We start from the raw sequence: 23,210 nt of genomic DNA, 5'->3' as shown, positions 1-23,210 counted from the left end.
ACGTTCATGTAAAATAGACGCACATGGGACACAACTCAGTGAAGCTGCTATTCTGCATTCGTATATGGAGAGGCGAGAGGCGAGAGTCAAGAGTCCAGTGTCAACAAGTATAATAGTGATAAAAACTGTCTGTGACGCTCATTAAAACAGCAACACATCTTGATCAAATGGAAGAAATTCATTATTAATTATTTCCATAATTTGACAGTTTTTCACTATGGGACATCCTTTTCTCAATTACCATTAGTAATGTGATTGTTGTCATGTGTTGTAGTCCATGAATTTGACTCCCAGTGTGTTTCTGTAAAGATTTATGAAATATGGATATCACAAATAATCAAACCTAAATTGTAGCTTGGCACCAAAACATATATTTTAAGCCATCTTGGTCCATGAAACAACGTTCTTTTAATGTTTTACTCTAGCTGTGCTGCTAGAGGTTAGCAGTTTGGGCCCTATGTATATATATATATATATATATATATATATATATATATAAAAAAAACACTGTGAACTCAACTGTCTGACTCTGTTGAGGCCTTTAAATCCAAAATTAAAACTTATGCCTCTGACTTAACTGCCAGGTAGTGGCTCGGTATTTCCACACTTGCACGATTTCACTGAAAATGTTTTTTGTTTGCTTGTTTGTTTTTGTTTTTGTTTTTGTTTTTTTAGTTGATTTGACATTTTTAGATTTGTTTCTGGGATGACAGAATGTGAATTGTTAGTTAGAGTGAAAACACAAACAGACAGTCACAAACTGAAAGAAGAAGCAGCTCACTCTCGTGTCACTTGTCTTTCTACAGTCAGTATTTTCTATTCATCGTGTCATGCCGAAGCTGCAGGAAGAAAGGTTACGTTGGGTTTGTTGTTCTGCACAGTTACAGCTGCTTTAAACAAACTAATTGGCACCTAAAAAGAAAAACAATACCAACCAAGTCTGTTTTCTGCAACCAGGTTTCATTTAAGCTTCACTCGCAGCTTCATGCATGAGGCCACTGCTGCCTTCCATTGATTTCCTTTCCAACCCGTTTTATGTGAATGAGTTTACTGTCCAATAAAGACGCTGTTCCTTTTGTCACTTGTTGTATGAACACATAATATTATTCATTATTTTGCAATAGTCACCGTGTGACATGCTGAAATTTCACAATTGTAGTCCGTTTGATAATGCTTGACAGAGTGGCTGGCTGGAATGTCAATACAATATTATCGCAATAGATCTGGAGGAAAAGAAAAATGTCGGATGACTTAAAGAAGAATAGAATCGCATTACAGTGAAGACAATAAATTTAGGAAGATAGCCTGGGAAAGACGCTCGGCTTTTAAAGCAGCATGAATCTTTCAAAGTGAATTAGTGCTGGGCTGTCAGATAAATGACAACAATCCTCTTTTATATTTTATACTTTCTTTTGCCACTAATATCAAGACTCACTGCCGACAAGTTTCACAACAACACAGACTCAGCAGCACACAAAGTAAAGCAGGATGGAGCAAAATTATTTTGAATGTTGTTTTTTTTTTTTTTTTGTACTGGCTCATTTATATTCCCCAGTTTTACATTGACTAATATTGAGCTGCTGCAGAATACCTCTGGGTCTGTTTACACACCATTTAAACTTTGTACCTGTTTTTCTCTGTAACTGTGCAGCATTATTAGGGGATCATTCATCGTGACGACCAGTTAAATTTTCCATCTAGCTTCTCGGATGATCAAACCTAAATTGAATTTTAAAATGATATGTCATGCGACTCCATTAGAATATGAACGGTGTCCTTCCCAGATCTGACTGAGGTCACGTCTGTGTAAAGCTGTACTGTATGATTATGACAGGGATTACATCGCCTTGATAAGATAATCATGACTACTGAATTAATAATTCATCATCCAGGTAATCGCTTCGAAGTCATAAAAATGTTGGGACCTTGTGAATGTTGCATGCACTGCTGCATTCCTGTCCTGTACAAGAACTAATCCACAGCCGTGGCTCAGACACACGGAGGCTGAATAGAGAAACAAGTGCCTGCTGCTGGAGCGATGCCACTCAGGTTTCTTATTCTGCTCTTTGGCTTGTGTTTGGTATGTAAATACAACACCCCCGTTTTTATTCAATGTTCGGAGCTACGTAAGTTTTACATTTAAAACTAAAACTTTTTTTTTTTTTAATCTGTTATTTTATTTTCAATTGATATTACAGACATATGGCAAGTTAACGGGAGAAACAGGTGAGGCTGAGGCTGAATCTAATCATTAAAATTGAAGACTAAACGTAGGTTTCTCTGTAAATATATATTAAAATGCTGAATACATTTCAAGTCCCCATGTCTGCCTCATGAAATTGTACTGCTCAAAGCAGAGTGTGAGTTATTGTTTTGAAATCTCATTATTATCAATCATGTTTTGCAGAAATTGATATTGATGAAGATCATGACTGGGACATCTTCAACATCAATGAAGGTTTGCAGAATCTATTTTTTTTTTTTTTTTTTTTTTTTTGCTATACGCGTGTGTGTCTTTGTCTCTGAGTAGCTTCATTAACTGATAATATTTCCTTTGCAGTTGCTGGGCTGGACCTGCTGGAGGGAGATATTGAACAGGGGGAAGTATGTCAATACACCAAAGGCCGATACTGTGAATTAATGGGCATTTTCAGACCAATTTAAATGTTGCACTTTGTGGGTAAGATGGGATCTAATATCAAACCCTATAATATCATTTTAAACATTTTATAAAACTACAGGCTTACGTATTGCGAAATCCATGTTGTTTTTATGTCATCAAATTTACAAAAAATTATAAAAGGTCGGTATTTTGCTAACACATGGATTATATCAATCAAGTTAGTACTCTGTTTGGCCTTCATCAGTGTCTGATTTTTAACCTTGTTGCATCTTGTTATTTTTTGTCATTGTCAGACGCTCCACAGAAACACAGTGATTGACGATAAGTACCGCTGGCCAACAACCATTCCCTACTACCTGGAGGACAGTCTGGGTGAGACACCGTTACGAAAATGCAAAATTGTATCAAATACCAGTGGATGAACACCAAATGAGAACATACAGTATCATGATCTTTTGCCTTGCACTTTGCAACATGCAGACATGAATGCAAAGGGAGTGATCCTGAAGGCGTTTGACCAGTACAGACTGAAGACATGCATCGACTTCACACCTTGGAAAGGAGAGAAGAACTACATCTCTGTCTTCAAAGGTAGCGGGTGAGTTCAGCCCATGAATCCAAAAATGCTGTTTTCAGTTTTCATTTCGTACTGAGAGATTACAGTATTATTATGTGTGATGTTATTGGGATGCCATTTAATGACATAATCTTATAATTCTGCAGTTTACTCATGTAAAGCATTTATTATTATAATTTTTTTTTTTTTTCAACCACTTATTAGTCATGATGGGTGCTGGAGCCAATCCCAGCTGGCATGTTGGTTGGGAGTTGGGTCCACCCCAGGCAGGTAGCCAGTGTACTGCAGGGCCAACATATGGGGATATACAGTACAGAGAGAAACAAACATTCACACTCACACATTTGACAATTAGGATTCACCAATTATCCTAAATGGGGCATTTTAGCATCCCCCAGCTAATTTTTTTTTCTGTCTCATCATTCTCATTAATCTGACTAATCCGACAAGTTGTTTTAAACCAGCACCTGGAAATGCCTTTTTTTTTCGCAGGGAAAAAAAAAAACAGAGCTTAAAGGGTGTTTCTGTTGCTGTAGTCAGGTTAACAGAAACGCGACTCCAAGTGAATGCAGATGAATTTTCAGATTAAAACTAATGTTGAATTCAAGGTCAATGCTCATACTGACACAGAATTTGAATATCAGCCTTGCATCCAGGGCTTTGACCATCATTCACACACCCTAACCCCCCCCCCTGCAGATGTTACTCCTTCATAGGCAACCAGCATGTGGGAAAACAGCAGCTCTCCATTGGCAGGAACTGTGATCACCTGGGAACGGTCGAACACGAGTTCCTGCACGCTCTTGGATTCTGGCACGAGCAGTCCAGAGCTGACCGTGATGACTATGTCAACATCATGTGGGATCTCATTGAACCGGGTAAATTACATTGCAACCTTATGACCAGCTTTACTGGTACAATATCCTGCGTTTCTACACACACAGGAAGCAACACGTGCTGCTTCATCCATATACATCAAAATCCAAGTTAATGGTTAATTTATTTTCCATTTAAAAATACATACATCTTTCTCAGGGAAAGAGCACAACTTCAATATACGTGATGACACAGTATCCAGTGCTCTGGGCGTCCCGTACGACTACGGTTCTGTAATGCACTACAGTAAGACGGCCTTCAACATCGGCTCCGAGCCCACCATTGTCACCAAGATCCCACAATTCTCGGATGTGATTGGTCAAAGGATGGGGTTCAGTGCAAGTGATCTAACCAAACTCAACCGTCTCTACAACTGCAGTAAGGCATTTCACCTTGGCATTTGGCACATCAGTTAGAACATATGTTACTTTGCTAGTGATTTTGTTGTTGTCTTGCAAAGGTTATTGACAATTTCATACTGAAAAGACAAAGCAAACGATGAGAAGCATCACATGGTGAGACGAAGTGTGGTTACAAAAAACTTAAATAATAGTTAATGTTACGTAACCAAAAAAAAAAAAAAAAAAAAAAAAAAAAAAAAATAATAATAATAATTTTTCGTTTTTGGAAAAATCTCATTGGAAAAAAAGAAAGTATACGTGATGTGGGCTGCATAAACCTCCAGTGGTAGGCTCCTTTGATCCGGAGTACATAATTTACTCTGTGAAAGGTTGCAGTTTGCCAGCGTCCTCTCTGAGCTCATCTAACTACAACAATCACTGATCACTGCCGGTCTTTGTCTATATTTCCTTATATTCAGGTCATTTGCTTTCTAACTAAAAGGTCACCCTTAGTTATCACACATCATGCACATTTTCTTACTTTCCCCATGCAGGACAAATTAATACTGGATATGTGATAACAGTTGATTGAATGCGTCCTAATTCAAAACTCTTACATAAGATTTTTCCATCAAATCAACATTGAGACTGAAGCACCTCACTGACACTGTACATATTGCAACAGCTATTAATGGGTCTATTATCAGCAGAGGTCATATAATATTTAAAAAGGGATGAAAATGTGTTTTGTTTCATTCATTTTTTATATCATGTGAATTATTATTGATAATTTTTTTTTTTTATCATTTTAGGACTAATACAGAAATGGCCATAAATCAGATGAAACAAAATAAACAAACCATCTTTTCCAATCTGCTTTCCTGAAGTGTCTTGATGAAAGTGTTCCCTCTCAACTGTTTCCTCTTCGCAGCGAAGTCATCGACCTTTGTGGACAGCTGCAGTTTCGAGGAGGACAGCATCTGTGGGATGATTCAGGGCCCTGGGAAGGCAAACTGGGAACGCCACAGCAGTGTGAGCGGTGGGCCTCAGACTGACTTCACCACCATGGGACAATGTAAAGGTGACAAACACGTCTTCTTGTCTCGTTATTTGGGAAATTTTTGTCTTTTTTTTTCCTTCTACCTTTACTGCATTAACTCTAATAGCTATAGTTACCAATACTTATCTTGGTCATATTTGAAATGTAGCTCCACCTTTAGCAAGCTCCTGCATTTAAAGGGTTATATTTTAAAGTACAGTCGGTAGCATATGTAACAAAATATTTTTCATAACAAGTAGGCTACTGTTATTACTTTTGATTACTTATTTTATATTTTATTTTAATAAATGTAATACATTTCTATGTGTATAAAACTGTTTGAGTTACGAGCTTGATATTTACTTATTTCTAAATTCTCGTTAGAATTGATAACGTTAGAATTGATGATGAACTCATGAAATGTTGGGACCACCTGGCTCCTAATATAACATTATGTAGTTATACATACAAAGCAGGAAGGGTCTCTGTGTGTCGTGAAAGATTCATTCATTTTGAACAAATCTTTTGTATGACTCTGGAGTAACAGTCATTTCAGTGGGTGATTCATTCCTTTTTTCGCCACAGGCTCAGACTCGTTCACAAACGGGACTTTCTGCCGCATATTCTCTGTGTAGGAATGGCTCATTCATTCACGAAATTAGGGTCTTCGGGTCTTTCGTTCATTATTCACATGGTTATGGGGAGGGGGGTCTGGTCTAGTCCGCCCACTATGTTACTGTGCTAACCACTACACCCACGTACCATCACTCACATTATGGACATGCTTACGCCGGGAATCAAACCCACAACCTTCTTATTGAGGGGCGACCACTACATCACCGTGCTAACCACTACGCCAAGGCAAACTGGTAGATCAGCAACCTCCATCTGTACTTTCATTTGAATCCCAGTTCATAGTGCATAGTCTCTGGGGGGAATGTGCAATAATATGTTACTTCGATATTATAAATGTGATAGTGCAGGCTCAGTGTAGCATTGAGTGATTTGTTCACGGCTCATAACTACGGGCCTTTGGGTCCAGAGTCTCCCATTCACTTGTCCCATGGCCGCTGCGGCCTGAGTGGGCAGTGTGTGTCGTAATCAGCACGTAGCTGTGTTGTTTTGGGTGAATATGAATAACACTGCGTCTCCTCTTATCTGGATTTGTGGATACCTGACCTTGGCAGCAGCTGAAGCAACCTGTGCAAAGTACAGACAGGCTTTAAACTCATATTGATGCTGTAAGATAAACATGAAAGGACTTGATTAATTACCTTATAAAATTTATGATGTCTTATCTATCCATAGATAAACAGCAGCAATTTTATTTATACCTTAGTGCTGGGCTGGCCAATAGATTTTCCATCTTCATTATATGGCAACAATAAAATAATTGTGAATAACTGTCACTCATATTTTAGGCAAAACAGCATGAGAAATATTTTAGATCTTCAGACACAGATATTACGCACCAACCTGGGTTGTTTTCAATACAGTATGCACAACAGAAGGAGCAAATATGTTAAACACACAAAATGTTTACAGCTGATTGTGCAGATCACTGTGATGAACAATTTCAGATGCTTAATATCACCTGCTCTTTTGGCCAAGGGAACGGATTCTTCATGCACTTCAGCACAGCCTTGGCTGAAGCTGGTGACCAGGCATTTCTGGAGAGTCGTTGGCTTTTCCCCAAACCCGGAGCCCAGTGTCTGCAGTTCTTCCTCCATAACGCCGGAGCTGCTGATGATGTTCTCAATATCTGGGTGCGAGAGTATGACAAGTCCAGTCCCGGCGGTAAACTGAAACTTTTCAAGAGCGTTTCAGGTAAAATGAATATCACGTGTTTGCAGGGTAAAGGCTCTTTGAGTAGCAACATGGCAGCAGCAGATTAATTTACAAAACAGAGTAGACACAGCAGTGCCATATACAGGCTAACAATTCCACCTTTAATCTAGTTTCAGGATTTATATCTACTCTCTCTCGGTTACAGGAGGTGTCATGGGCTCCTGGGAACTTCATAATATCCTTCTGAACGTGACAAAGAAGGCCAGAGTGGTTTTTGAGGGTGTAAGAGGAAAGGGTCCATTGAAGGGGGGCTTTGCTCTGGATGACATTAACGTGTCGTCCGGAAAGTGCCCTCAGCACATCTGGCACATTCGCAACATCACCGGCTTGATGGCCACCACACCAGCAGGACGTAAACACTACAGCCCCCGCTTCCTGTCTCCCGCAGGCTATTCCTTTCAGGTAAAAGAAGTACAGCACAAGGAAACACCCATCTTAGTGAAACAGACAGTGTGACACTGTAATCGCTAATTTAATGGTGCAGAAAATGACAGTTGTGTGTTGCGTTGTGGATATATTGATTTAAACTTCTTGCTCTTCTCTTATTTACCTTAATTTACTGTGGTGCTGTGGAACACACTGGAATAAATTCAAATAAATGCTTTTTAAATTCAAAGACAGCCACTCGGAGGTACACATGAACAAATAGTGCTGACATTGTATGGTTTGAGTGTATTCTTGGAGCCATAAGCAGAGCACAGTGAGGTATGAGGTCAGAGGTAAGACCAGTTCATAAAATGATGTCATCCTTAAAAAGATTTGGGAAACTGGTGCAGGAACAGACCAGATACAGGAGGGAGGTGGCCGGTCCAGGTCTCTAGAATCTCTGAAAACTTTCTGTGTTTCTTGTTTTTTTACATTACTGTAAGCATAATATTTTTATGAACTCCAACTCTGATAAAGTCTGTTTGGGCACTAGGATATCATCATTAGTATATTATAATTTTGAAACAAAATTTCAATTTTACATGTAGAAAAGTAACTGCCTTTGTGTGGTCTGCAGGTCGGCGTGTATCTAAATGGCACAAGCAGCCGTCCGGGTTACGTGGCCGTCTACTTCCACCTGACCTCAGGCCCCAACGACCACAGCCTCAAGTGGCCATGTCCATGGCATCAGGCAACCATGGCCTTGATGGATCAACAGCCTGACATCAGACACCAAATGAACATGCACCGAATGATCACTACTGACCCCAACAAGATGTCATCTGATGGTAAGAGAACGGGGCCGACGTTTTGGTGGAACAAGCTCGACTGGACAGCGAGTTAGAGTTGGTCACCTGTTTGTCTCAGGTAGCGAATACTACTGGGACAGTCCAAGGAAAGTGGGCTCCAAAGTGACCGAGTTGGATGGAAGCTATTATTATCGAGGCCCAGGCTTTGGAACAAGTTCCTTCATCACCCACAGCAGACTGAGGAGCAGCAAATTCATCAAAGGAGATGATGCCTTCTTCCTCTTAAGTCTGGAAGGTATGGGAGTCAGTCAGACACCCGTGGATTGGGCGGGATCGGAGTATGACGCACAACTACTCTTAGTATCCGAGTTTCATTCTGTCTCTGAAACATCATGATTGTTGTCTGTTCATCTACAGATATATCCAGCCTGCTTCTACCTCAGCCTCTGCCCAATGCTGCACTCCTTGATAAGGTCAAACTACTGAAGGCGGGAGACCACGATGCTCCAAAGGAGGGAGACGCAAGCAACCCCACTATTGTCACAACTCTGGCCGTGTCTGTGGGAGCAGTTGTGTTGGTGGTTTCCACACTGATTGCAGTGAGCACCTGGAGGAGGACAAGAAGACAGCAGAAGAGCGACAACGTGGTGATCATACGGGACATGCCTGGATTCATGGAAGTGAGTACGAGTCGTACTATTAAGAATCAGACGAAATTAAGACTACATATAAGCTAGCCCTTCATTAGCACCAATGCACCACAGCTAGCTGTCACGCACTCTGTTAGTCTGAGAAGACTCGCTAATGAATGCGATTTTTCAATTACAGGAGAAGTCAGCTGGAATTGAACCTGCTCCTCTCACCACTCCATAACGTCTAGAAGAGGGGGAACAAATGGATCTAAAGTTGTGTGTTAAAAAAATGTAACCTTACAGCTTTTATCTCATTTTTTCCCCCATCAACAAAACTTGAAAATGAAAATGAAATTACAAGGTACACAAAGTATTCAAAGAGATTGCTAATTTCCAGTTAACAGCTGTAGATAGATGCCAACTTTACTTTCTTGTCATTTGCTTTGAAGCGCAGCAGAAACTCACGCTAAGTTTAATTTCAGGAAGGGCTCATCCCTCTAGATTCAAGGACTTAAAAATAATTAATATTCATTTTGTATTTACTTGAAGACATTGTTTTACCGGTGCAATAGTTACCACACATCAACTACTTGACAATCCTCCAACATTTCATTCATAAATGTATTTGAATCTGAGCGAAACGTTGACAGAATTTTGAATACATTTACCGACAAATTAAGTGAGTGGAAATATATTTTGTATGGCAACCCTTTTTATATAACTAGTAAAGTAGTTTTCACCATACGCATTACCTGCTTCAGTTGTAGTCAGATTTGTGGTAGGGTTAAGCACAGAGCTGCGCTCAAGGTCCGGATCCTCATTCACTAGAGTGTAGTACCAGAGACAGCCACAGAAAGGCACCACACTCATTTTAATTCCTCACATTAAAATGTAGATTAGCAGTAAATACAAAGAGATACTGTCTGGAACTTGTATTGAATTTGTAATTGTGGAATGTTGTCTTCTGGTCTTATTTGTACTATGCATCATAGTTCATATTGGCCCTGACAAATGATTTAAGGTAAATTGCAAATCCTCTGTTGATTGTCAAACTAAAAGTAAAACTTCTCTGTGACAAGGCTGCAGGAAATAAGAAATGCAGTGAAAGACTCTTCTAGGCACATACAACTTCACACGTTATGTGTCTTTACACAACAAAATACAATTTTTCCAGCCCATGTGCCTAAAACACAAGACAAACATCAGGTCAAGTCAATTCAAGCATCGCTTTTATTATTATGAGATACTCAAACACAGCATCGTGAGTGCTATTCATTCTTAACTCAAAGGCTGTAAAGCATGGACTGACTCACACTATTTCAAAACATGTTTGTCTTGCACACAATGACCTTCCTTGACTTTTGAGCAAAACATTGACAGGAACCAAAAGCAAAAAGTAACTATCCAGTTGACCTGAGGAACATTTCATCAAGTGGGATCATTCAGTGAAGATTTATTAGCTGGAAATAGAAATTATGTTTGATGTTCCAGTAAAAAATATATTTATTTTATCCAATCATACATCCCACTTTCCCAATGTCCCGCAACTACTCCTTATTCAAAGTGGTTGAAACCAAAAGGATGATTTTTCTTTTTGTTTAACTTTCTAAAGGATTGTCTTGATATTTTGAAACATTACATTGAAGAAGAGTTGAGACTTCAAATGAAAACAATAATTGTGCGAGTTCTCCCTCTTCATCAAAACATTTTGTTTTGGTTGTCTGGGGGGCCCATCAGGATTTTGGTATTTCTAGGCTCACAGAGCTTGTGCAGGATCATATGTCAAACTTGATTGGAAAACAGTAACAGGTCATATTTGGTTTTAAATTATGTTGCAGAATTACTCAAGAGTTCAGGCTCACAGACCCATTTAATGTAAAAACACCTTGATATTCCGACCTAACAGACACATACAGCTGCATTAGTCAATACTATTAGCAGCAGATTAAATCCACATCCAAGTGAGAAAACCACATAAACCAACTTTAGAGTTTCTTTAAGCTTTAGACTGCCCAGCTTTTTTCATTGTTTCGGATTATTTTCATTTTCTGGCTTATAAAGCTATTAAACTAATTGTAGCTTTAAGTCAGAACCATTAGAGAAAAATCATAATTCACATGAAATCATGGTGCTTTTTTTTAAACCACCAACAACACTGTGTCAATGTGCTACACATGAATTGCAATGGCAGCTGAAAAATCAACCAAAGTGAATTTCAATGCTTATTCACTGTAGTTTCTATGAAATTGTCATTGCTTTTATTATGAATGACCTTTCTTTGACCTATTTCATCAAAAAGCTGTCACTCTTGTCGAACTTTAGTTAAAGTTTTGTTTACCACTGAACTGCATCTTTTATTTTGCTTCTTCTAAAGATTTTCAAGGTAAGCCCGTCTTGTGTGTGCTGGCTAACAGGAATGGATAATAAATACACACACAGCATAGAAATGACAGGCTGTTTTTTTGCATATTAAGTCTTCAAATCTAAACTGATTAACTCATCATCCTTATTATTTAAAAAAGGATTTCAGGTTGCCTTTTGCAAATGTACAGGTATAACCTGCTCCAGCTACAATAATTATTACATGCTAATGGAGGAGAAACATTTTTTGTCAAACATACAGTGTTACATATCCACTTTGTAAGTACACAGGTAGAGAACTTTTTGAACTGATAAATGCATTCTCAAAAAAAAAAAAAAAAAAAAAAAAAAAAAATCTGTACTTCTTTAAATGTGAGCACACACACACACACACACACACACACACCTTATCCAAATCTAGACACACACTAATGCACAAATGTACTCAGAGCTTATCAAAGTTAGGCCTAAAGTTAAAGCACAACCCTGAATCTATATGTGCACTATGGAGCCACGACGAGCAGCAAAGACAAAAAGAAACAGTAAGCCTTACATGACAGGTAAATGAAAGGTAAACTGACGTAAAATTGTATTTTAGCTAACTGGCAGACTTAAATGGCAGCAGGTGTTCTACATGCAAAGATAAAACATCCAGAAAGCATGGAGTACATTTTGCTACATTTGCATTAGACTATTTGATTTTGCCATTCTTTTCTGTGAGCAGAGACTATTTCCCTCTGGTTTACACAAAGACAGGAAAAGAAAAACAGATATTAATTCAAACATATGAGAACTCCAGTGAAAACCTGTCTCATGCAGCCACAGACCCCATGATGGAGCAGCCCAAGGGAAGGCAGAAAGAAATTGGAGGTAAATATATGGACAAACAGAACAACAAACTTCAGTAAACAATAGATCCCTCTGTCCTGTTGGCATGAAGCCAGTACAGGTGAAGGAAAGGCAGCTTCCACACATCCTTAAGCAAATATTCAAATTATAGCAGGAAGAAAATTGCTGTCGATTCATTAATAGACAGAGCTCTTAAGGCATGTGATTCACAGACATTTCTATCTATTGGCTTGACCTGCGTTGAGATGGTAGATGGAAGCACAGGCTACGTTATGCATAGCTATGAAATACAGAGTTGAAGGAGAAAAGGTTGCAAGCATGAAAAAAAAAAAAAAAAAGTTGTTTGACTTAATTAGTTAGAATTCTTCATATAACATAAAGGCAGGACGGCCACTTCGTGCTTTCTATATCTGCTTTACCTAAACTAAAATCAGTGCGAACCACAAGTCTAAACAACCATTAACCTAAAGTTAAAATGAACACACACCAAACACAACCTGAGTCCGTACCATCCTTCAGTCTGTGACACAAGATGACAAACAAACCAAGACATGTATCAATTATAAAGTGATCATGTTTCAGTGCATTTAACTATGGCAGTGAAGCGTTACACAGTGGATTCAGTGGATGGTCTTGTTAATTATGTCACTAGCAATGATGCAGTAGTCACATTTGGTTCAGTCCTCGGTCAGATCTCTCTGGACTTAGGCTCTTTGCATCCGTTTTATCACTTATTGTAGTTTTGCATTCATGCTGCCAGAAAAACCATCAGCTATTAACATGGAACAAGGCAGTTTAGGCAGGAAGGACCACATGCATTAAGTACATGTGGCTATATGGAGGGGAGGGGGTAAAATAAAATAAAAAATCTAAATCAAAAAATAAGAATTTCATTGGAGTCATTTTCAAGTAACGATTTTTAACGTATTTCCTGTGCCACAATTTGTAACTGTCCTACATCTTAGAAACAGTCTGGGAAATTTAGGGAGATGACATTTTAAAGTGAACCCACCATGGGCAACAAAAAGGGTGACCAAGCGATATTATATAACTGCTGGGTCTCTGGTTTGATTTCCACCAGAGACCATAGTGACATACTTCTCTCTCCCACATGCTTCAATCTCAATAATCTACACACACACACACACACACTCATTTGTCAGGCCTAAAAACACATAAACAAGCAAAGTTCTCCTGACCTGACTCTCCCTTTAGTGCTTTGTAAGCCACAGAAAGACTGCAGAAGCTTTTAAAATGGTGCAAACCGACCGTGGTGAGTTTATTTTTGTAAAGCACCCGGTCAGGAGCCATAATAGCTGCACTGCTATAGAAAATGCCTGAAATTAATATCTTGACATTATTAATGTTTAATTTGTATGTACCAGATCCTTGACAAATTGAGGGACAGCCTGGTGCTTCTATTTAAATGTCACTGGTTAGGAGTGACAACACTGACCTTCTTATGTACCACAAGTTGCTAAATTAAACGCGTGTCATGCGGGTTAAGTTTAACTCAAGTTAGCAAGATTTTTTTTTTCTCTAGTGGTTGACTTGAGCAGACACTGTGCAATTTGCTTTAACAGGACAATTTTTGTCTTTTGAGTTCATTGGATGACACAATATGCCAAAATTTCCTCTAGTTTTTATCATTTCAGATGCAGAATTTTGATATGTCATAGTAAATTTTAATAGTGTACAGCCCAATGCCCAAAAGAGTTGCTCTTTGGTTGTTATTTTTTTATATGTTTTCCTGTTTTGGTGCCAGACAACAAAACAAATGACTAAACCTGTAACTGAAACACTGCTCACACACACACACACACACACACACTTACATATAAATTATTGTCCTTCACTTGTAAAATCATCATTCAGAGAGATGCAAAAAGAGAAGAAACAATATCTTCCTTATTTGGTCTTTTACAGTGTGCCGGTTCCTCCTGGTTAACAACCTACTGCTCCACCTCTCTGCTGCTCACTGGACATAATGTCCAAGAACATTACTGATGAATCTCCCATATAAAAGGAGATAAGGTAGTTGGATTTGTTGCTTGGTGCTTTTTTTTTTTCTAGCAACAAATGTACAAGGTCAGCAATACTGCAGACTGTAAACATCCAAATAAACCAAACTGTGCCACTGGTCTAACTTCATGTCTCAGTTGTGATTCATTAAAACAGTCAGTCAGTCAGTCAGTCAGATTCTTGGTTATATGGCCAGCAACACTGTTGTGCTCCAGCCAATCAAAATTAGAACAGATCTAAAACAAACAAAGATTTATAAGCTTCAAAATTTGTGCAACATTTGAACATTTAGGCTTTCTCACATTCTTAAATCACATAATCCATTTCAGAGGAGTGTGACTGTCTTTGTGCTCTACAACCTTAGTGCAGTTCTTTACACGTTGCACTTGAAAGCAAGACTATGTAACATTCAGACACATTCTTCCTCCTACACTAATGACAGTTCAATTCATAGTAATAAAACACACCCTTGCTTAATTTAGAGACTGGGGGTTTTGCTGCTACAGCATTATTTGGCTTTGTTTAGCCAGTTAACTTATAGTAGCATCTAATATCAGAAACAGACTACTAAATCAGCTACAAGTACAATTCATTTTCTTTTTGAATTACTAATCTGTATTGTTGAATGTTAACAAAACTTTTGCATTTAATGTAGCATTTAGCTCATACCAGCATTAGTATTATGCAATCACTTTCACATTCCTGCTGTGGCTGCTGGCACAGAAAAATTACTTAGTCTGACTGAAAATTGAGCTATGAGCAGCTTTTTTTTTTTTAATTCTCCATAACACTTGTAGGTCTTGCTATTGGGCAGCCTTGCATCTGCTGGAAGAAATGTTTTCTAAGGCAACTACAACGGCTTTTGATATGTAAGGAATTGTCGCACCCAGGTGTAGTAGGACCAGTTGTGATCTTAACATTTTGGTTAGTTAGCAAACTAGCTTGAGAATATCATAGGGCACTTGTGTAGTAAGTGTGTGATGCTTCAGCGTGACGTAGAAAGATCAACTGGTACGAGATGTTCACTGTTACAGTAGATCCAAGACAGCGAAGGAATTAATGGGTCTACAACAAAAGGTACATTCACTGCAATAATGTCAGGCTTGCTGACTACCGCTGCTTTCCAACCTAAGCATGCTCATTCCTGGACTTCATTAGGAAATCCATCAATTCATTCATTCATTCATTTTCAACTGCTTATCCACTTTCAGGTTGTGTGGGGGGGGGGGGTGCTGGAGCCAATCCCAGCTCTCACTGGGCGAGAGCGGGGTCACTCTGGACAGGTCGCCTGTCCATTGCAGCGCCAAGACACCAGAGACAGACAGAGACCAACAGCCACTCACATTCATACTCACACTAAGACCTACGGACAATTTAGAGTCACCAATCAACTTAAACATGATGGCTTTGGACAGTGGGAGGTAACTCACGCAGGCACAGGGAGAACATGCAAACTCCACACAGAAAGGCCTCAGGCTGGGAACCAAACCTGCGACATTCTTATTGTGGGGCAACAGTGCTAACCACTGAAATACATCAATGTCCTAAAATATAACAAAACTACAAAATTATATGATTACGTTGTCTCAAAAACCAAACCAAACAAACAAGCAAACAAACAAACAAACAAACAAACAAAAAAAAAATCAGGACTGTATATTTGATGACATTTTTGTCACATGCATGATTTTATGTCCTCTATTTTGGGCACTTCAAACACAAAGACACTGAAAAATATTCCCACAGGACTATAGTGCTACACTGTTGGGCTGGGAGTCAACGTTTCCACTCACAACTAAGAGCCTAACTGGAAAATTGGATACCGTTACACTTCCACTATCTGTAGCCACTGGACTTGCCCTTCACAGCCACTGAATAGTGAAAACAGCATGCCATTAGAGTAATTTGAAACAAAAAACTTGACACACAGTGGCGTTAAACTACCCCTTACCTGACAGAGCAACAATCACTGAGCATCTGCATTCTCTATCATCTTGGTGAGACTGTCAACAGCGATAAACTCAATTCAATTAACACTAATCTATGAAATAAAATGAAAGTGTGCTTGGCTTTAGATTGTTAAAGGAACACACTTTTCTACCATACTTGAAACTACTGCTTTTTTTGTTCACAGACTCAGGGATTTTAATTAACATCATACATTATTTGTAGCAAGCCTGATAACTTCTGAAAAACTTCTTTGTACGCCCCTTCAATGTTGCAGTCAAGACACAAAAACCCAGTGCATGGTCTCTCAGACATCAGCATGTCTGCAGATGCTAAAAAAAAAAATATTCTCTCAATATGTGGAATTTAGAAACTAAAAAGCTACAAAGCATAAGGCTACCGCACAGGGCACAAGGGCCCTTGGCTTGTTCAGATCGTGGCAGAGATGGGGTCACTCGAAACTACTTCTAATAGAGAAGCCAGCAACGACTAACCTGTGTGTCCTCTCATACCACACCATTCCCTCTCATTATTAGATGTGACAAATATAAATAGGCAACAATGACACAATAACTATTATCATTCATTACAATTATTACAAGGTAGAAAACTAGTTTCATCAGAGGACATCTTGTGTTTCGAGGGATAGGTTTGAAACGTGAAACTGGGAGATCAGTGTTATGCTGCGATACGTTCATATTCACATCCCTGACTCAACCGATGAGATAAAGTGTTTCATTCAATTTTATCTAGCTATTGCACCTATTTAGATGTAATTTAAAGCACAGATTCTCAGGCATTACTCTTTCAATAAAGGCTTTTGCCCACGTTATAGATTTTTCTAGTAATCACACATTCTCTCAGCATGGTGATCACTATGAATGAAGTGATAATGAATGAGTGTTCAATGGAAACTAGAGCAGGAGCTGTGGCCAGACTCATATTCTGAAACAAATGCGATTCACCTTGAAGCGCTAGATGGATGTCTACTGAAAGGAGCAGCTGGAGACAGCAGAAATTAAGTGCTGCTATATGCTCCTCACAACCTAGTTAAATTTACACTCTGAATGCAACACAGATTTACGGTAATAAACCACATGGCTAACATGCAGAACTTTATACTACACTTATCGAAAACTGAATCACTTTTTACTGCAGGGTAACCACTCATAACTGTGAGGTCCGGCGATTGTTATAGGGAGAAAATGAATTCTCCCATGTGGTGCCCTTTGCAGTTGTGTAATTTCATGCGAACAAAGCAGAGGTGTAAATTGAACTTTAGGACTTCACTGCACAGTTTGATATAGATAACCTCTTTTATAAGCGCTGAGGGGGTAGAAAGTAGCCACGACAAATTTCCCGTCGAATGTGCGGCCTGTCAGCAACCTCTGAGCCTCTTTGGAGTCACTGGAGTTGGCGTACTCTACAAACACCTGGTGGACACAAAAAGGCCATGGATGAATTAGTGACTAAATCTGGGTGAGCGTATCTAAAGCTGAATGTACACGGGATGTGGGTAACCATGTTCTGCACCATGGTTCTGTGCTCAGTAGCACTCTACCCTGTTCAGTGTTGTGTATGTTCTCATTTTGCTTTATACAGTTCAGTCACTACCGCCAAATTGGCTTATCTCTTTATCATTTGATCTATATTAGAGCTCTAGAAAAAAAAAAGACGTGTTTGAGTGTCTTTTTTACCTTTCCTTTCCAAGACAATATAAGTAATTAACTAAATGCATTCTTCTATTACTTTAAATATCAACTGTGTCGAGTCCTCATATATGTTCAAAAGTGAATGGTAGAGAGTCATCTCCAGAACCCCAGACAGAACTGAAAGGCAATGCAACTGGACCCAGTGGACACAGGAAGTAAATATAGATGGGACATTTTATCAGTGGAGCAGAAGTACGCGATCTGCTGAAATGATAAATAATGAATGGTATAATAATGATAACTGCACAGACTGAAACTAAACCTAAAAAATTTATCTTTAGAGCCCCAGTTCAGCACAAAAAAGAATGCATTGAGCTATTTTCCCTCAATATAAGACATATTTAATACTTATTTTTACCACAATAATGTGCCTAAAGTTTCTTCTGTCACTATCCAATGAAAGCTTCAGGATCCCTGTAGTCTTTGGTCTTCACTTAGATCCTGGTGGATTACATAGTCTCACCTGTCCTTTCCCTGGGTTCTCCTTGGGTATGAGCAGAGAAACCACTGAGCCATACTTTTGGCACTCCTCTTTCATGTCCTCCAGGATGTCTAGGAACAACAATGACATATTTTACTTACTTCAGACTAACAGCGTGTTAAGCAACCTAGTTGCAACAAGCCTTCCATTGCTGTTGGATAAAAAAGATGTACTTCGAGGTAAGACAGAGAAAACAGTCCAGAAATAAACTGATCTGTTAATCTGTTCATAGTACAGCAAGGTAAGGTAAGGCTTTATAAGTCCTGAAGAAAATCCTTGTGCCAGAGTACTCCAATAGAGAAACAATGATATATAAAAATATAGTGTCGTTAAAAAACATCAAAAAACAAAAACAAAATAAATAAGCATATACCTAGTAAATCAAAATATACATGCATTATGATAATTACACATGATGAAATAGTTAATGAAATATAATATTTAAATTAAGATAAAGAGAAGAATAAAAACTATGTAGTACCTTCATATTCTTCTTCATTGTGCAGATGACTGTCGTCAATCAGGTTGAGCAGACGCAGAACAGGAGAGGGCAGCAGTACCAGGTCCTCAATGTGAGGAGCTGCGGTGCAAACGACATAAACACCCTTATTACATAAGGAAACGTGACACACTGAAATGCCCAGGAAACTTGGTGGATGTCACATTTATTGACGCATACCGAAGGGAATACTGAAGAAGGGGCTCAGCAGGGCAGTTTCAGCTGTGCATCTTGGCTTTGGGTCATTGAGAAGCATGCTGCAAAATCAAGGTAACAGAGGCACAGTCAATAACTGAAGATATTACACAGACAAAACCTTAGTCCTTCGCTTTACTCAGCAGCCAAGATTATGTGGTTGTACAACACAGCTCAAAGTATACTAAATTTAATTTACCTTTTGATAAGGTCTCTAAGGTGATAGACTGGGATTGCAGGGCACACCAAACTGTTGCTCGCAAAGATATGGTCAACAATGGCAGCACTGTTATCCTAAAGGAGAGAGGGGAAAAAAAAAAAAAGTGAAAGAATCCAAAAAATATTTGCATCACTTACTTAAGCTTTCAAAAACAATGTTAATGTATTTCTAATTATTCACCTTATTTATTTATTTGGAACTCGGTCAGGTCCCATTATAGGCCGCAACTTTTTCCTAAAATATTTATTCTGATGATCCCATCAAATCTCTTCAATCTATGTCATACCTTCCACTCCTGCGAGCGGACAGTGTCTTTAAGTTTTATTCCTGAGAACATCTCCAACAGGATGATGCCCAGGCTCCACAGGTCCACAGCAGCCGTGCAGCCTGAGTCTCCGTCTACCTCTACTCCGGCCTGAGCGAGGCTGTTCTGAAGCTCGGCCTCAGGAGCGCGATATCCATCTGTCTGGATGTACTTCACATCCTGGAGGATGAGATGATGTCACTGTGAAATACTAAACTTTAATCGGCACAGCTCCTATTTCGCTGGCCTGAACATTTTCAGGCACATTTACCTGGTTTCCCTCTTTGAAGCTGAGGCCAAAGTCGATGAGTTTGAAGCACTCATCATCAGCGCTCCAGAGGATGTTGCGTGGCTTGAGGTCTGCATGGACGTATCCTTCTTTGTGAAGGAAGGCGAGAGCCTCCAGGATATCTCTGGCACAGTGCTGAACAAGCCACATAGAGTGGCCCTGCTGAGGTCTGCAAACAAAGTTGCTCTTCTGATTAAATAATTCCATGACTAACACAAGCCTACAACTGTGTGACCCTTCGTTGTCTCTTGACCAGCAAATAGCGGGGCTTTACATAGAAAGTCAGGGCTTGAATTTTGCTTGCGGGAATTATGCATATTTTATTTGTATCCTGCAAATTAAGTACACATTAAGTGGGACTTCCCTGAAGGGAATTACTGCAATGTTGTACTGTAATTAGAGTTAATGTAAAAAAAGCTGGCTGAAGTGCTATTTGAGTCCAGACCGTCTTCCACTGAATCCCCTCCCCCAAGTTGAGCCTATATATATATATATATATATATAAATAATTTTAAGCCCTGAATATAGACTGAAAGTGCAGGCTATATGCTATGTATTTGTTGTACCAGTAGGGGGCAATACGCATTGTTTTCAAATGAGAAATTAATTGACCATTGATACAATGCTTTATTATACAATTTCCATTGCGTAATTTTTTTTTTTTTTTTTAGGTTTCTAAGAGCAGAGACAGCATTCTATGTATCTCCAATATATTAGGAAAGGGAGATGATGGAGATGATGCTGAAATTTTAATACAAAACTGAGAAAATAAGAAATGACATCAGAGACATTCATTCGTCTACATAGTTTTTGATTTACAGGTGCATTTAAGTTCAAACAGACCCCAGTAACATTTCCCTCTTTCCCCTTTGGTTGAACTTTTGTCCCGTACAGAAAGATCACAGACACCAGAAATCAGGCCATGGGTTCAGCATGTGACTACGCAGCACAGTGCAAAAAAAAAAGTGCAGCAGTGTGTAAATGCAGCATACACAGCACTTGATTGTTGTACATAACACTTTATCTGGAGTCTGTGCACGGTGGAGCTAGTCTGATGAAAAGGCACACCGCCAAGAGTCAGGAGCGATCACATCACTCACCTACCACCCTGGGTACCACTGCTGCCTCTCACCAACAGCTCCGACACGCTGACGTCCAAGAGCTCCAGTAGAAGACAGCGAGTAGAAACACCCATACAGCTGTGGTTGGTGAACACCCCGTACAGCGTCACTGAAAGGAGAAATAAAGCTGTCATTTCAAAGACCGAGGCCTGTACTGGCACATTCCTCTAATGCTCAAACAGGCCAGCCTTACTGGTCTATATACTGTATCATGATTTTATGCATGTCCTTTCAATTGTGTTTTAACATGATCTTTTATTGTTTCTGCCCTGATTTCCTTTATCGCTATATGCTCTCTTTTTATGTAAAGCACATTGAATTGCCTTTGTGTATGAAATGGGCTATATTAATACATTTCCCTTATCTTGCGGGAAACTAGTATGCAGACTCAAAAAAAAAAAGAAAAAAAAGGCACTGACGTCATGAAGTACTTATGAGGATCACATTATTCTGCCTTCCTGACGTAAGACGTCTAAAACCTCAACAGCAGGATCACATTTTTAACCACTGTGTCTTCTAAACTACAATAATCTGTGACGTTGACAAAAATTAACATAGTTAAAAACTTTATGTATAACTGTGTCACAGCCTGATAAGCCACTGATGATAAGCAGGCTCATGTTAAATGGGAACTCTGTTCACTTGGATCTGGCGTTTTTCTGTTACAGAGAGGTTTATAATAAATTTCATCTCATCATTAGTCTCGATAGCTGACTTTCATGTGATGGAGGTTGTCTGAATCCATTCTTTCCCTTCACAAGTTTGGACCAAAAAAAAAAAAAGTTACCGATGTTTTTATGTCCCTGGATGTCCTCCAGCACGGACCTCTCCTTGTGATACCCGTAATCTCCTCCCTGAGTGTCGGCCTGAAACTCCTTGACGGCGGCGGTGGTGGCTCTGCCCGAGCTGACCCGGTACACGGAGGCCGAGACTCCCTGGCCGAGCCGGGACTGGACGGTCCAGATCTCGCCGAAGATCTCGAAGAGGACCGGCTTCATGCTCTGGTCCACGCTACACTGCGGCGCCGCCTGCGTCTTGGCGCCGGGCTCGGAGGGGCCGCAGTGAGCCATCGGGCGGCGGACGGGAGACGAGCGGAGGGGGAAGCGGCTAGTTGACAGGTGGGAGCAGCTGCCGGAGCATTGCGATCCTACCGGGCTCTACCACCGCCACATAAAAGCTACCAGGACGACTCGACAGCTACACCCGCAACCTTTATAAAACTAAACACGGAGCAACGTCTGTGCATATTAGACGACCGTTTCCTCAGAGTGAGTCAACTCCGGCTAATTGGGGAAAAGTTAGCTAACTTAGCTGCTCCAAATGGCTAAACTGGCACAAAAACACAAACCTGTCCCCCATTGTGCGACCGGACATTATTACGGCATTTCAGCTGAACATAGCAGAGAGTTCAGCCGAGTTTCACGTTGAGTTGTGAACTCGGGTTGTTGACATTAATCTAACTCCAGTTTCGGCTCCGCTCCCCGCACGTCCGCTGTCCGTGCTGCCCTGCAGGGCGCCCCCTGCCGGCCCGGAGTGCACCCGGAGTGCACCCGGACGAAGGCGTCTAAATCACGCAACTTGAACTTTGTGAACCATTGTGTTTGCTACACTACAATAATCAGTAAACAAATAAACACAACTACATAGAGTTAAATGAGTTGTTGCTTTGTAGGTTATCACACGCAGAAGTAAGAAGTCTTACCTTTAAATGTCACTCATGATTAGTAGATTCAAATGAATCTGGCGTTTGGTCCATTTGGGAAAGAAACATATTGTGTCCTATTCCTGTCATATCTCATCTTTGGTTTTAGTTAAGTGGAAAGATCATCGTCAGAACTTGGAGAAGATATTTCTCTCACTTTAGCTCTCCTCTCTCTCTTTCAACCCCACTGAGGCAGATGGCCACCCACCGTGACTCTGTCCAGCTCTCAAACTTACAGTTCTAACTTAAACCGCTGTACCTAATGTAAAGATATACATGTTTCAATTATAGGGTTCATGTTGCAGAGTTGGCAGGTTTTGACATTAAAACCCAAATATGTCAATATGGGAACTTTTCCCTATTTATAGGCCTATAATAGATCATCCTTTCTCACTCC

General features: G+C 39.7%; 2 protein-coding genes across 4 annotated transcripts; one reads left to right on the top strand and one right to left on the bottom strand.

Moving 5' to 3' along the window:
• The first annotated feature begins 64 nt into the window (after positions 1-64).
• On the top strand, positions 65-11,484 carry mep1ba (meprin A subunit beta a). The gene is made up of 14 exons (XM_029500128.1): positions 65-107; positions 2,408-2,458; positions 2,561-2,604; positions 2,917-2,995; positions 3,104-3,221; positions 3,900-4,078; positions 4,236-4,454; positions 5,349-5,498; positions 7,068-7,283; positions 7,450-7,706; positions 8,308-8,518; positions 8,598-8,774; positions 8,897-9,159; positions 9,308-11,484. The coding sequence occupies exons 1-14, from the start codon at positions 65-67 to the stop codon at positions 9,350-9,352; spliced, it is 2,052 nt and encodes a 683-aa protein (XP_029355988.1). The 3' UTR covers positions 9,353-11,484.
• uhmk1 (U2AF homology motif (UHM) kinase 1) lies at positions 10,963-22,590 on the bottom strand. 3 transcript variants are annotated; one of them, XM_029499422.1, is made up of 10 exons: positions 21,899-22,590; positions 21,110-21,220; positions 21,010-21,014; positions 19,973-20,149; positions 19,684-19,881; positions 19,377-19,471; positions 19,163-19,239; positions 18,965-19,063; positions 18,466-18,554; positions 10,963-17,723 (listed from the first exon to the last, which is right to left on the bottom strand). In XM_029499422.1, exons 1-10 carry the CDS (start codon positions 22,179-22,181, stop codon positions 17,577-17,579), a joined length of 1,281 nt encoding a protein of 426 aa, XP_029355282.1. In that variant the 5' UTR covers positions 22,182-22,590; the 3' UTR covers positions 10,963-17,576. The 3 variants fall into 3 exon arrangements, 2 of the variants coding, with proteins under 2 accessions (XP_029355282.1, XP_029355281.1); XR_003840641.1 differs by lacking the exon at positions 21,010-21,014 and having other exon boundaries at positions 11,866-11,878; positions 14,131-17,723; positions 19,973-20,159; positions 21,091-21,220; XM_029499421.1 differs by lacking the exon at positions 21,010-21,014 and having other exon boundaries at positions 19,973-20,159; positions 21,091-21,220.
• Between the last annotated feature and the right edge of the window lie 620 nt (positions 22,591-23,210).

The sequence above is a fragment of the Echeneis naucrates genome, chromosome 4 (assembly GCF_900963305.1).
Source record: "Echeneis naucrates chromosome 4, fEcheNa1.1, whole genome shotgun sequence".
Taxonomy (NCBI): Eukaryota; Metazoa; Chordata; class Actinopteri; order Carangiformes; family Echeneidae; genus Echeneis; species Echeneis naucrates.
Note: the sequence above shows the minus strand (reverse complement) of the source record. Positions and strands in the feature narration are given on the sequence as shown.

What these genes read in the sequence shown, in the direction of transcription:
- uhmk1 (XM_029499421.1), bottom strand. Translation starts at nt 22,181, where the DNA reads ATGGCTCACTGCGGCCCCTCCGAGCCCGGCGCCAAGACGCAGGCGGCG. An exon ending in AGTGGTACCCAGGGTGGTAG is followed by an intron (nt 20,160 to 21,090) that starts GTGAGTGATGTG and finishes CTTTGTTTGCAG; the next exon opens with ACCTCAGCAGGGCCACTCTA. An exon ending in AGAACCCAGGGAAAGGACAG is followed by an intron (nt 17,724 to 18,465) that starts GTGAGACTATGT and finishes TGTGTCCACCAG; the next exon opens with GTGTTTGTAGAGTACGCCAA.
- mep1ba (XM_029500128.1), top strand. Translation starts at nt 65, where the DNA reads ATGGAGAGGCGAGAGGCGAGAGTCAAGAGTCCAGTGTCAACAA. An exon ending in TCTGTCTTCAAAGGTAGCGG is followed by an intron (nt 3,222 to 3,899) that starts GTGAGTTCAGCC and finishes CCCCCCCTGCAG; the next exon opens with ATGTTACTCCTTCATAGGCA. An exon ending in CAACAAGATGTCATCTGATG is followed by an intron (nt 8,519 to 8,597) that starts GTAAGAGAACGG and finishes TGTTTGTCTCAG; the next exon opens with GTAGCGAATACTACTGGGAC.